The sequence below is a fragment of the Monodon monoceros genome, unplaced genomic scaffold (genome assembly GCF_005190385.1).
Source record: "Monodon monoceros isolate NGI ecotype Baffin Bay Population unplaced genomic scaffold, NGI_Narwhal_1 Super_Scaffold_19, whole genome shotgun sequence".
Lineage (NCBI taxonomy): Eukaryota > Metazoa > Chordata > Mammalia > Artiodactyla > Monodontidae > Monodon > Monodon monoceros.
Window position 1 is genome coordinate 53,025,476 of NW_021703775.1, and position 13,854 is coordinate 53,039,329.

Here is a 13,854-nt window from a genome sequence, read left to right on the forward strand (position 1 = left end):
TACTAGCATTTTAAAGTATAATGATTTGGGTAACTGGGATACGTGGTTGAAGGAGGGAGCCTGGTAACCAGGAAGGTGAAGGTTATCTGCCTGGGCCCTAATCACCAGCACTGATTCAGGAGTGATTCAGTTGATTCACCTTGATCTGATTAAGCAGGCGAGTTCTCTTTTCTACCCTTATGCCTCCTGAGGCTTCATAATTGGACGAAGAAAGTGACTTTCCTGGGTAGATGAAAATTGTTCTCAAGGTAAAATATACAAAGATTTGAGCTCCTCTTCTGAATCAGCCCAAGAAGACTCACAGATTTCAATGGTGGTGATGGAGGAGGAGACAGTTTTATGCTGCTTCCTGGATGAAACGAACAACAGTGCAAAAGGATAAAGGTGTGTGCAGAGTATATTTGGGGACCTGTGAATAGTTTGGGGTGGAAGCATATAAAGTGCCTGGTGGGGCTAAGGTGGGAGAGCAAACTGGACAGGTAGATTGAGCTACCGTGAAGGATCTTGCAGTCTGGATTTTACTGTGTTGGCGATGAGAAACCAAATAAGATTTCAAATAGGGGTGTGCCATGACTAGACCTAAGTTTCAATGAGATAATTTTCTGCAGCTATGTGAGGGATGCTTTGGAGTCTAGAAGTCCATACGGAGGCTATTAACAATAGCCCAGAAAGTGAGAGTTTTTATATTTTTTCCTTGTTTTCAAAGTTACATGAGCTTATTGTAGAAAAAAATAGTATACAGAAAAAACTAAGAGGGTATAATAAGCAAATACCAGAAGTAACAACTATTAAACATTTTGATGTATTTTATTCCAATCTTTTTTCTCACAGAATTGAGATTTTACTGTAAAGTTTGTTAACATTCTGATTTTAACATGTATTTTCCCATATCAATTTTTTAAAAACCCATAATAAACATAGCTTTGATGGCTACATAAGGTTCCACTATATAGATTTTTAATAATTTACTTAAGCATTCTCCTAATATGAGTGTTTGAGGTTAAACACCTAACATGAGTTGGGCCAGTCAGAGTCCTTTTCTGGAAATTTTCAAACAAGAATTAGGAGAATCAAGTCATTCCTTCTCTGGAGGAAATTGGCATATTTCCTGCTAAATGAAGTACTCTTGTGGAAATAAAATCCCTTTTTTCCTTTAGGAAAAAGAGAATAGGGGGAAATGTGAGAGGAGATGCGGTCCCTGCATGAACCAGTTAGCAGAAAAGCTTCTCCACCTTATTAGTCCTGCTACTCACTTTTGCTTCCTCACTCCCCACCTTCCCAAAGCCTTTGCTCCCCTGGAATCAGCCAAGAGACTCTGCAGTGAAGTCCAAATTCCATGACAGTTAGGAGGTGGGTGGATGGGTGAAATGTGTTCTCGGCATCTCAGGACTACTTAAAGGCTTTTTCTAGAGAAATATGGTTATCCATGTTGGTTAATTCTTCAGGATTATACTTCAGTACAATTATGGGTTACAAGTATTGTTACAGTAACCTGACTACCATGTATTTTTTTCCTATGGAAAAAATGTCCAAACAACCACTGATAAACACATTTTTCAAGCAAATACTTTATAAGTTGTGACTAACTTTTCTTGTAAATTGAGAGTTAAATTCATTTCTAAGCTATGGCAGTATTTGACTTTAAGGACACAGAAATCTAGAGCATTTAAAATAAAATTTTAGGCACAGTCCAATCACCTTACCTATAAAGAGCTTATTATGAAATCATGGGAGAACCCCATGACTTATACATGTTGTATATGTGTCAATATGCGTACATACATATGAAACTTACAATTTGCCAAAACAGCTTCCTTTTATATGGATAAAACAAAGCAACACAGAAGACAAAGCATGAGTGCAAGAGAAGGAGGTAATAACTACCATTTTCACTAGTAGTACACCTCAGCTTTGACAATGAAAACATTAGGTATTTCTTGAAGATTATTCAAAAGATAATGCTTGAAATGGGTTTTGTAAATCATTTATTATGACTGAAAGGGAAGAAAATGATAGGAGACAAATATTACAATTAAACATGTAACATTATTCTCTTGTAACCAATCATAATAACATACTTTGAATTTTTAAAATGGCTATATAAAAGTAATTTCCCAGAAAATAAAATTTTCACATCATCAGTTACAGAAAATTGATTTCTTTCCATCAAAATATTTTATCTCTGCTCTATCAAAAATAAATGCCAAGTCTAGGGTACTACCATTTAAGCTAAGTCTTCACTACTTGTTTAAATTAGATTTTGGGGGGGCTTACCAGATGGTGAACTAACTATTGCCTGAGAATAAAGTCCTCACACATATGTAACACCTCTGCCAAGCCTGTGGTTCACCAACTAATGATTATTAAATGGTTTTCTGGGAACACAGAAACTACTGTATCCCAGCCAAAAGGCTCCTGAGAGTCATCTCAAACTGGTAACCCATTTATTTATTCTCAGAAATTAATTTGCTTACCCAGTGAGTGGTTGTGGTTCAAAAGATTTAGGAGAAATAGTAAATGGCAATCTATTTCTATGGGTTTTTTTTTACCTTTGTCATTACCAATAAAGCAAAATCTTACTTGATCAGTATACTTCTTGGCTCTGTCCTTTTGAAGGATGCTAACATGGGATGGAACATTTTTAAAAGGCTTATTGTGAGAACAGTACATTGCTGTAGGGAGAAAGCAGCAAAAAAGAAAACATGAAGGCTCTGCCAACAAATTAATTCAGCAGCTAACTTTTTTTTTCCAATTGGTTAAAAAAAATACCATACACAGAGTGATAAATATACGTCCAAAATATAAATATAAAATATTCTACACATAAATAAAATTAAGTATACTCATGATTACTATTTCAATTAAACATTTTTGCAATATAATTTTCATGTCTTATCACAGTTTCATTTTTATCATGAATAATAAGTACTTTATTTTGACACAAACCGGAATGTACTGACCACTTATGTAACCTAGTAAAGTAATACGTTTCTAGACCCTTTCACCTAAAAATTTACCTCCTTTGACAGAAGACTTACTTTCTCTTTCCTTTTAAAAAATATTTTTGGGAATTTATTTTTAAACTATAATTAAAAAGGACTGTATGAGGAAAAGCTTTAAGAATGGTCTTTGTTTTCATAGATATTATTATTTAACAGAGCAAGGTCAAGATGACCCAGCACCAATGCAATGAAATGTGGGCAATATTCCAGTGAACTTGGGTTATGTTGACAGCCAAAGAATGTCAGGAATCACTGTCTCATTTTAAGTTTTACACTCCAGTGATCTGAAAAAGTGACAGGGTACACTTTCTAAAACCACATAGGAGGTTCTAGTTACCTAGCTGCTGTTTTCTCACACAATGATTCATAGGGCCAGAAGACTTACTGCACTTGCTCTAAAATTTACCCTTCAACACCACCCTGCAGCTGTTTCTTAAACTGTATACTCTACTTCTTTCTAAACACCATATCATTAATTAAAAGCACATTTAATTACAGTACTTAATTTTTTGGCAATGAGCATTGCCAAATAATCAACTGGTTTGCCAAATGAGAGTTTGGAAAAACTCCCTTGAATCTCATTTTCTAAAGATTGTTAGAATATTTTTTTAAAAAAGAGAAAAAAGCCTTGATGTGTCTGATGGCAAAGGAGAAGGTGATGGAAAAAAATGACAAATTCTAACCCAGTTAAGCTAAGAGAAAATCAGCACGTGGGAAAATCTGTGTTTAGGTCTTATTACTAGCATTCATTTGAATATTTATGAATCAAATGAAAGAGAGTAACCCTCATTATTTTTAAAGAATGGACTACTACTGTGTGTGTGCCATGCTGCCAGGATGTAAATGAACTTATTTGGAGCCGATGCAGCCATTGGTTAGAGGACAGGGAGTGAATGTTCAGGCCCCTGAGCTTTCAGAGTAAAGTGGGGCCTTTGGTTGGTCTGCTTGACAGAAGGGGCTGGCTTCCCATCACCCTGGCTTGAGGACCCTGGGTCCGAGCTGAGAGCAGCGCTGGAGCAGAGAGGTGGTGAACCGCCTTCTGCTGATAGAAGTTGTTTATGTAGCTGGCGATCAAAAGAGTGATTTCAAGAATCTAAAACAAGAAAAATGGAATTGTTATTCTCCTGAGAAGTTCTCATCACTTCCAAAAGAGAGTGAAGGGTTGGCCATAGGTGGTCTCCATCTGCAAGTACCCAGGCTACCAGATTTCCCTTTTAACCAGGTCAAGCAGTGCAGTACAGTTGATCCTTGAACAACACAGGGGTTAGGGGCCCCAACACTCTAAGCAGTCAAAAATCCATGCATAACTTTACAGTGCCCCTCTGTAGCCACGGTTCCTCTGTATCCACAGTTCTACATCCATGGATTCAACCAACCATGGATTGTGTAGTAATGTAGTATTTACTACTGAAAAAAAATCCATGTGTAAGTGGACCCGTGCAGTTCATACCCATGTTGTTCAAGAGTCAACTGTACTTACACGTTCAGCACCATCAAGGCACTGACCTATTTTCCCATTACTTAAACCAGCAGAAAGTGATACTTTAAAAAAAAAAATCAAATTTAGTGGCAACATTAGGAAATGTGACAGTAGTACAATTCTACCAGTTATCCTAAAGCCACATTTGTGAATACATGAATAAGAAATTCAGTGTATTATATCAACTCTTTAAACTAAAGCACTGAGTGTACCATGATCTTCTACACTTACAGACTTCACTTAAGTATAGATTTAATTAAGAAACATATATGTCATTTTTTAAAGTTTCAAATTCTAAAACAGTAGTCTCTTTTAGTTGAGAATTTTAAGACAAAGTCTTCGAAAAATTAATTTCTCATTCTTTTTCCTAAAATCAGAGTTACATGTTAGAATGCAGCCCTTTTATTTACTGCTTTTACTTAGAGACATTAAAACTACATAGTTTGCTAAAAATAGTAAAGAAACAAGTATGCCTTAATTTTAAAACCTCACTCTTCTCAATAATGAGTCTATAAAGTGAATTACTACAAGTACATAAAGTACCTGACAATAACAACTTATGCCAGGACTACTTATTTTGAACTTTCTGTATACCAGGCACTGGGCTATAAATACTTTACAATTCCTTCATTTTATTCTTAATCCAGGAAAAAAAAAAGGTAGCATCATAGCATCATACCATTTTTTAGATGAAGAAACCAAGGTTTAGAAAGATAAGGTAAGCCAGAGTTTGGACCTATGGTTGTTTGATTGTAAGTAGAGTCTGTTTTCCCACGAGGAACTTATTCTTTGTACAATATATGTTTTAGTATGAAAAAAACTAGCATAAAAAAGTTAGCATAAAGCCTTCTACTCACCTTGGGTTTTGCCATGGCAAAAAGTAATTTCTCTGTTGGTTTGTCCTTTGAATGTGCATTGTTAATGACTATCATAAAATCATCTTGATAACCTCCAAAGGTCATTAGACTCTTGTACACATAGCTGATTATTAACCTCTTCAAAGAGAAATAAAAGTAAGTATGTTATACAAAGAAAAGAAAGATGAGAGGTGATTAATAACACGTATCTCCATTAAAATGATGATGTGGTCAACCACTGCAGATGGAAAATATGTTTTAAAAATTCCATAAAGTTCCAAAAAGCAAAACTTGAACTTGCCATGCACCAGCAACTATTTACATAGCATTTACACTGTATTTGTCCTTAAGATTTCTATCTGTCTATCTATCTATCTATCCATCTATCTGGTTGAACCATATGAAACTGATTCTTTTTAAGGTAAAAAAAGGTCAAATATTGGCAAATCCACATAGTTCACCCTGATATATAAACTTTGATATGTGTAAACATAAACGGTATCATGCATACTACTTCTTTTTTAACATTCTGCTTCTTTTAACTTAACATGTTATGAACATCCTTCCATGACAACAAATGTACTTGTATAACATTTTAAATGATTTTATAGACATTTATTTGGATTTTATAGACACATAGACATTATTTAACTAATCTCCTATTGAAGAATATTTAAGTTTTTTTTATTTGTTACTATCTTAAACAATATTCCAATGAATATTTTGGGACATATTTCATAATACACATAGCCTAATTATTTCTTTGGTTATAAACCTCAACAGCTAAAATTGCTATCTCAAAAAAGTAAATCTTTCCAAACTCAAAAAGGTTATACCCATTTACATTCCCAGCATTACAGTCTTGCTAACACAGGATATCATCATTCTTTTGAAGCTCCGCCAATCTGATTGGTGAAAAGTAGAATCTCACTGTATTAAACTGAACTTATTTGCTTGATGGTGAGATTAACATTTAAAAATACATTTATTGAACATTAGTATTTCTTCTGTGAATTGCCTCAGCCCATTTGTCTATTGGTGTGTTCATCATTTCCTTACTGTTTGAAAAAAACATCCATATTCATAAAGGATACCAACCCTTCATCATACATGCAGCAAATATTTTTTCCCAATGTGTTACTAAAACAATTTAAGTAATATAAGTCAAAGATGTACAGCCTAAAAGGAAAGGAATCTGCGTATCTAATGATTAGCTTGCAAGATTCTGGGCAGACCATCCCAGCAGTGAACACCTCTAGTGCTGCAGGCTGGCAATGTCTACTTCCTGACCGGTATGTCCATCTCCCGGGATCTAGGAACTGGTTTACTTAGCTAAGGTAACTCAATACTTGTGTACTATTTCTGTTGACTTTAAGTCACTGACTTTATAATCTATCTTCAGATTATCTATTCAAGAACTAAAAGAACTAAAAGGAAACATAAACGCCTTCAAAAAAGTTTTGCAGCAATTATAAGGAGAAACAGTTACTATAACACTAAAGGATAACCTCGTTTCCAAGAAATTCTCAGTGATCTTGACTATAGCCACAAGTAGGAGAGCCCACTACACCTACCAGGTGAATTTAGCAATCCTTGCCTATCAGGTTAAAAAAAAAAAAAAAAAAAAAGAACAAAAATTTTAAAAGTACTCTGATACATATAAGATATGATAGAAAATAAAGTAAATTTCAGATAAATAAATGAGTAAATAGAAATCACAGTTTGACTTTATATTTAATCATGTAAAAAGCTCTAAGATACTGTCTACGTACAAATGAACTGGTAATTGATATTATGGGATAGTATAGAAATTGTTATAGAAGGCTTCGTGAAACTGAACTTAAAACTTTGGTAACTAAAGTTTCTACCTAAATGTTATCTTCAACAGTTGCATTTTACACAGGAAGCAATCTTCCGAACACAATAAATGAACAGTCATTTTACAAATACAACCATGATTGCAATTTAGTCATGGTATCTTAATATTTTTCTCATATACAATATATAACCTGTCTAATCTTGATTTAAAAGATTAAATTGTAACCATAGTTATATTTGTAAAATGACTATTCATTATATAGTATTAGGCAGAGTGTTTTCTGTGTATAAGAAAAGTCAGATAAAGATATCATTACCTTCTGTTTACAGTACACTGAGCAATGGAAATAGCTGACTCAATGCAGAACTTAAGGATTTAATCTTACCATGGAGTTGTATTCTAAGATGCTTAAACCATCCTCATGTATAGCCAGCCACATGAAAGTACTTCCAAGTGATGATGAGGTTATGGGCTATGAAGAGGTGAAAATACACTACATAATAAATGCTAAGCAAAATTACAGAAATAATTTTCAGTGTAAATGCAATGCAGCATTTGCAATAACACAACAACATCTTGTTATTAAAAATCTCACCTGGGGAGCAGGCAGTGTGGTATAATGGAAAGAGGAGTGAATTAGCAGACCTGGGTTTGAGACCCAGATCTGCCATTTATTAACGTGCGCATTTGGACAGGTCTCTTAAGCTAACCCCCAGCAGGTTTCATCTCTCCTTCTTCAGTGTTCCTGCATCACTCTGTTCATGTCACCCTTAACCATATTCTCCACACAGTAGTTGTTTCCAGGCCTATTGCAATACTGGTTGTGAGTTCCTGGAAGTGTGAGTACAACCTATCTGAAACCATGGGCATATGTATCCCTAGAGCTTAGCTCAATGTTTGGCAAACAGAATTCATAAATACTAAATGAATGAGCAAATGAGTGAGAGAGTAAATGAGTGAATGGATGAATGAATAAAAAGAAGAAAGCAGAGTTCAGCTGTTGTCTTCAGTCTAATGATTAAGCCTACTGAGTGTAAGAAATGATTTACGGTATGGGGAAGTGGAACGGAAGGGAAAAGACAGAGACGCTAATGGCTTTCCTTCCCTTTCCTTAGTGTCCCTTCATGGTTTTCTTTAAATTGTTAGAAATTTCCTTATTTTCTTTTAAAAAGCCAAATGTAATAAACCTGGGGTTACTCAGGTTATCACTTTATATTTTACTGAACTGAATAACCTCCCATTCTTTCTTACTTTTGCAAGAAACAATTTGGCACCAAAGAAAGGCCACTTCCTGGCTACTGTCAAATAGATTCGCACACAATCAGCAGCACTGTGTCCCCGGAGGGCCATCCATCTGGTTGACAGTCGCTGGCAAAGCTGCCTAAAAAAAGAAAAGAACAAACACAAAAGAAAAACACATAAATAGTGTATGATCCTCCCAAGATAAAGCTCTCCTTGAGCCGATCCTAAGCACCCCTGGGAGACATACTCACAACCTAGGTGAAGCTGTTGTTTTGTGAGTCCCATCTCACCACTGTCTACCCCTTGTCCTTTTTGTAGCATTCCTTCCACCGAAGTCTCGTACGGTTAGTGCTCTCAGTGTGTATGACCTAAGTTCCCCGCTCCCCACCCCCTTTAGGTAAAATTTTAAAATCTGATAAGCTAACATCAAACCGCATAAATTAGTTTAAAAGGGAATAACTTTCATTTTTAAAGAAAAGTACAAGAAGTCAAGACTGAAGAATGAATCCCCAACAGTGGAATTTTAGGTGCTGCCACTCCTGGTTTGGAGAGATGCTAGCTGCAGGGGAAACCTCTTAAACAAAAGTACGAAGGCAGCCACTTATTCTACACAGACAACAGACTGATCTCAAATGTTTCTGTTTTGGAAAAATTCATGGTGAATTGGATTTGCCTCTATTTTTGAATCTACAGCTTTTCTTTATATGGTCTCAAAAATCAAAAATTCAAATTAGTTGTTTAATTAAAATTTTATATTATAATAAAAAATCTTGTGTAAGAAGATAGTTTATTTTTATTCCAATTTGTTTATAATGGAATACCCTAAGAGATAAAAATTTTTTGGTAAACACTTAATAAAATTAAACATCTTATTAGCCAATTTTTTCCTTTTCTTTATTAGCACGATTAATTTGGACAAGAATGAATAAGGTCAAATGAAAAGTAGATCTTCTAAATTAAGGTAGATTTTTTTCTCATTAAAAAAAGTTTAAATCTAGATACTACAGTTTCTAGGCACATCTTAAATAAAAAGAACTATAAACTCCTGGTATTCAACAGTACTTAAAAAATCCTGAGAAAATTGTTATGTACAATTTTTTTCATCTTTAAAATTTGAACAGAAAAATGTCACTGAAAAACTAGTGTGCATCTGCCTTTTCAAGAGTTACAAATAGTTCTTTACCTTAACTGTTCTTCAGAAGAGCCATCTCTATACCTTTTAGGATAAAATTTCTCTATGAGTTGTTTTATAGTTTGATTTGCTTTGCACTGATTAGTAACATGCCCTGCTGGAGTAGAAAAAGGTCTTTCAAAGTCTCCAATCTCCACCTAAGTGGAAACCCAAAAAAGAGAAAATACAGGATATTAAAAAAGAATTTTAAGAAAGAAAATTAGTTTCTTTTTTCTAAACATTCTTTATAACATACAATATATAAATCTATTTGTCATGATTGTGTGATTATGGAATTTATAATCATATATAAATACTATTATTTAAATTTAAATTTCATTTGAAGTCTAATTATGAAAAAAATCTATAATTTAAACATTCCAGTTTCATTTCTACATTAATCACTCTAGGTTAATGTCTGGTAGTATTTGCTAAAGGTCACTTACTCTACCATTCCTGTAACAGCACCAGATAATTTTTCATTTTTAAGGTACCATTTTGGTTGATAATAGTAAGGCAAAATAGAACTTAGAAGTGAAAAATTAAAAACTTATAAAGCTATGAAAAATCTTTAAATAGTATTACTTGGACTTTTTCAGGATCTCTACCGAACATCATGGGAGCAAGTACTATTTTCTCATTACTTTCTTCCTAGATTTTCTCCATAAATGTTACTGTATTCATCCCCTCAATCTATTATTCTGTCATTTCTGGAAATAAAGCCCTTCATTCCCCCTTTTCCCTGAATGAAACAATGTTCAATCCTTACTTCCATTAACAGGCTACACAGATGCCATCCTCTACCAACCCATCCAACCACTCACCCATCCATCTCTCCATCTACTCTCCCACTCATTCATTCACCCAAACCTATACTGAGTCCCTGTTATATGCCAGGCACTGTGCTAATTTATATGAGAAAGAAAAAAGCTGAACATAGTTCCTATCCTCAAAGAGTTTACTGTCTAGTAGGGGAGACTGAAGAATAAATAAATACTTGTGATAATCTGTGTTAAATGCTTTGTATAAGGTACCAAAGAGGGCTCAACAAGTGAGATGGGGTGGGGGACATACTGAACATCCACATCCTTACCTAGAGTACTCCCCAGCAAGCAGATGGAGGGTTCCATCAAGACTGGGATGGTCTTACAGAAAGCCCTGGGTCTCCATCTCAAAAGGGCCCTCTGCCTTCAAGTAAGCTGTTAGCACAACCAGCCTCTGAGATTCTGACCCCTGTGACCTCCCTTATCTAGTTCTTAAACTGAGCAGCTACTGTCTAAATTCCTCAGCTGAGCTTTGCCCTTACAGTCTATTCTTATGACTTTCTAGTTTCCTTGACCTGGTCCCTTACTTGACGGTTTCTTGGCTTGGCTTTGCTGTTCAGTTTTTTCACCCTCATCTCCTATCTAGTCAGGTATCATCTTAATTTCCTCACACCAAATAAAAGTTGTCCACCTGCTCTTCAAATACATCGAAATCCTTCCCCCAGAGCAAGCTTTTCATTGTCCCCACCTATCACCAGGCAGTACTCAGCACAGCTAGCTGTGAAGCCTTAGACCAGGATTTAACCTCTAAGGATATGGCAGTTGGACAAACAATAGTTACAAACATAGAGGCCACTTAAGGCAAGCTTGGCTGTTAGGGAACCCTGTAGTGGGATATTCAAGCTCAGGGTCTCCCTCTCTGGCTCCTGGCATACTGTGTGGCACAGAATGAGCACAATAAATGTTTGAAGAATCAACTCAGATAATCCCCAATATGCCTCACATCAACATGACCCCTTACCAGACACCATGTACAGCAATCAGAACATCAGCTCCAAGAATTTCCTGATTAAGACAGAGAATATCAACAAGGACCTATAGATATGCAAATCTACAACAGAAATGACTATTTTCTTCTACAGACCTCAGATTACCTTAGCATATTTCATTTATCTTCACAAAAAATACTCTGAGGAAGAGACCAGAGGTATTATTTAATTTTCCTTTTGTAGATGGAGAAATTATACTTTTTAGTTAGTAACATGCTCAGAATTTTATAGGTGTATGGTTTTACCTTTCTACCCCTTCCGAAAATTCATCTAAAAAATATTAGAAGTGTGTATCTCCAAAGGATATGATAATTTTTCTTGGAGAAGCTTTCCCCAGAAAATTAAAAAGTAAGAAGATGAACTTAAATTTTAGCAAAAATAAGAGTGATTTTAACAGAGCATCTGTGCCTTTAGAAAACCAAAGCCTAGAATGGCATGTGATAGGAAATCATTCCTAATTCTATCACCAAGAAAAAATGTGACCTAGTTCTCATTTCTTCAGCTTTTTATCACTTGCAAAAAGGGAACACTCAGTGTAGCACTGAACGCTTTAAAGTCTGGATGACCATAAAATTGTTATGAAAGTAAACTAAATTATCAACTAGTCATTCATCCAAGAACATTTATGGAGAATGGACTGTGTGTAAGGCACTGTGCTAGATACAAACATGAACAGAGAGAGCCCTTGCTCTCAGGAAGGCCCCAGTCAGTGGTGCAAAGCAGAAACAAATAACTAATAATAAACCACTGGGGTCAGGACAGTAATAGATACGTGCAGGGCATTACAGAAACCCCAAGAGGAACATTTAACCCAACCAGGCAGAAGTCAAGAAGGTTTTCCTGGAATGAGTGACCCCCTAAGATGAAAATTAAAGGATAAGCTGAAGTTCACAGGTAGAGGCATGGGAGTAGAGGTGTTCCAAGCAGAGGAGACAAGTAAAGTTTAAGAGGTGAGAATAAGTGAATCATATACAACTCAGGACCATAAAGTTCAAGGTAGACAGTATTAAAAGATAAGGCTGGAGAGGCAGGCAGAGTTTAGATCATGACAGTCCCTCTGTGTAAAGAGAATGACACAGCTAGATTCACATTTTTGCTGTATCTCCATTCCAGTTACTGTATATTACTGCTGCCTGACAAACCACCATGGCAGTTTCTAGGCCCAGACCTTAGAAAATGGCAGCTTCCACATCTTGTCTCTTCCGGGACAGCTCTTGCCACCCCACCACCATTCTGTGAGGAAGCACAAGCAACCACTTTAAGAGGCCACGAGTAGGTCTTCCGGCTGACATTCCCCAGCCGAAGTTCCAAGGAAGAGCTGGCATCCGCCCCAAGACGTGTGAGTGAATGAGCCTTCAGACGATTCCAGCCCTCAGCTGTAGAGTCACAACCAGTCTACAAGCTATGCCAGTTGATGCCATATGAAGCAGAGACAAGCTGCCCTTATACATCCCTGCCCAAATTGTCCTTTTGAACCGAGTCTTGGAGTCATTTGCCATGCAGCAATAGGTAATTGGAACAATCTCTCTAGATTCTGCATGGAGGATAGAAGTGTGTGTGGGACCAGACCAGAGAAAAACACGTTAGAAGCCTGATGCAGGAGAGCAGGCAGGATGTGATGATGGTCTGAACCATAGCAATGGTGGTCAGCATGGAGAGGAGGGAACAGAGTTAAAATGGGCAGGGCACATTTTAACTGGGGGCAAGGGAGAGAGGGAGGGCAGAGTCAGTGATGATTCCTGGATTTGAAGCTTGCTTGGCGGACTGAATGGAGGCAGTGAATACGCAAAATGTGAAGGAAAAGAAGGGGAGATGATTAGTTCCCGATATGTCGAATTTAAGGAGCCCTTGAAAGAAATATGAGCTGGAGAGAAAAGATTTGGGAATCGTCAGCACAGGTGGTAGATAAAATTAAGAGAACGAGTAAGATGTCCTGGGATGGTATGTAGAGTGAGAAGGCTGAAAACCCTGGGGAATCTAAGCCAACGACACATCATTTTCCCTTAATTAACCTGTGCAAAGACCCAGATGGGGTAGAAACCGTGGGTTGTCTCTTACGACCATTCTCTCCTTCTTTCTGAATAATAAAAACCTTGAATTTAGCTGGGCTCACTGCTGCCCAGCTAAGACCACATTCTCCAGTCTCTCTTGTAGGCTGGCAAGGTTGTGTGACTTAAGTTTTGACAGAGAAACATAAATAGAAGTGTTCTGTGTAACTGCTGGGAAGTTTCTCAAAAGCAGGAGGGCATGCCCTTCTTCAGTCCTTCCTCCATTATGATGCCTGGAACATTGATGTAATGGCTGGAGCTCTGGCAGACCTCCAGGACCGTGAAGATGACAGCAGAATGGAGGGCAGGATAAAGCCTATGCCCCTAATGCCTGTAGAGGCGCCAGCATGCCTATCTCTCGCTGGGGAGGGGCAGATTCCCCCCACCCCACATCCCTCTAGAGTTCTCTTAGCTGGTCTAAT

At 36.7% G+C, this 13,854-nt stretch overlaps 2 protein-coding genes across 10 annotated transcripts in view; both read right to left on the reverse strand.

The window, feature by feature from the left end:
* DYNC2LI1 (dynein cytoplasmic 2 light intermediate chain 1) overlaps positions 1 to 268 on the reverse strand; it is a 47,005-nt gene extending 46,737 nt beyond the window's left edge. For both annotated transcript variants that reach the window (XM_029232483.1, XM_029232482.1), the window contains exon 1: positions 140 to 268. The gene's annotated coding sequence lies outside the window, so the exon portion shown is untranslated. The remainder of the gene's footprint in view (positions 1 to 139) is intronic.
* A 1,707-nt stretch (positions 269 to 1,975) lies between these two features.
* Positions 1,976 to 13,854, reverse strand: part of PLEKHH2 (pleckstrin homology, MyTH4 and FERM domain containing H2) — a 112,478-nt gene continuing 100,599 nt past the window's right edge. For 5 of the 8 annotated variants that reach the window (XM_029232397.1, XM_029232395.1, XM_029232396.1 and 2 more), the window contains 5 exons: positions 9,584 to 9,729; positions 8,410 to 8,539; positions 7,544 to 7,630; positions 5,340 to 5,477; positions 3,616 to 4,095 (listed from right to left, as the gene is read on the reverse strand). In XM_029232397.1, the coding sequence (XP_029088230.1) occupies positions 3,916 to 4,095; positions 5,340 to 5,477; positions 7,544 to 7,630; positions 8,410 to 8,539; positions 9,584 to 9,729 (681 nt within the window). In that variant the 3' untranslated portion in view covers positions 3,616 to 3,915. Of the gene's footprint in view, positions 4,096 to 5,339; positions 5,478 to 7,543; positions 7,631 to 8,409; positions 8,540 to 9,583; positions 9,730 to 13,854 lie in introns of those variants that run through there. The other 3 variants (XM_029232400.1, XM_029232399.1, XR_003794962.1) reach the window with 3 other exon arrangements.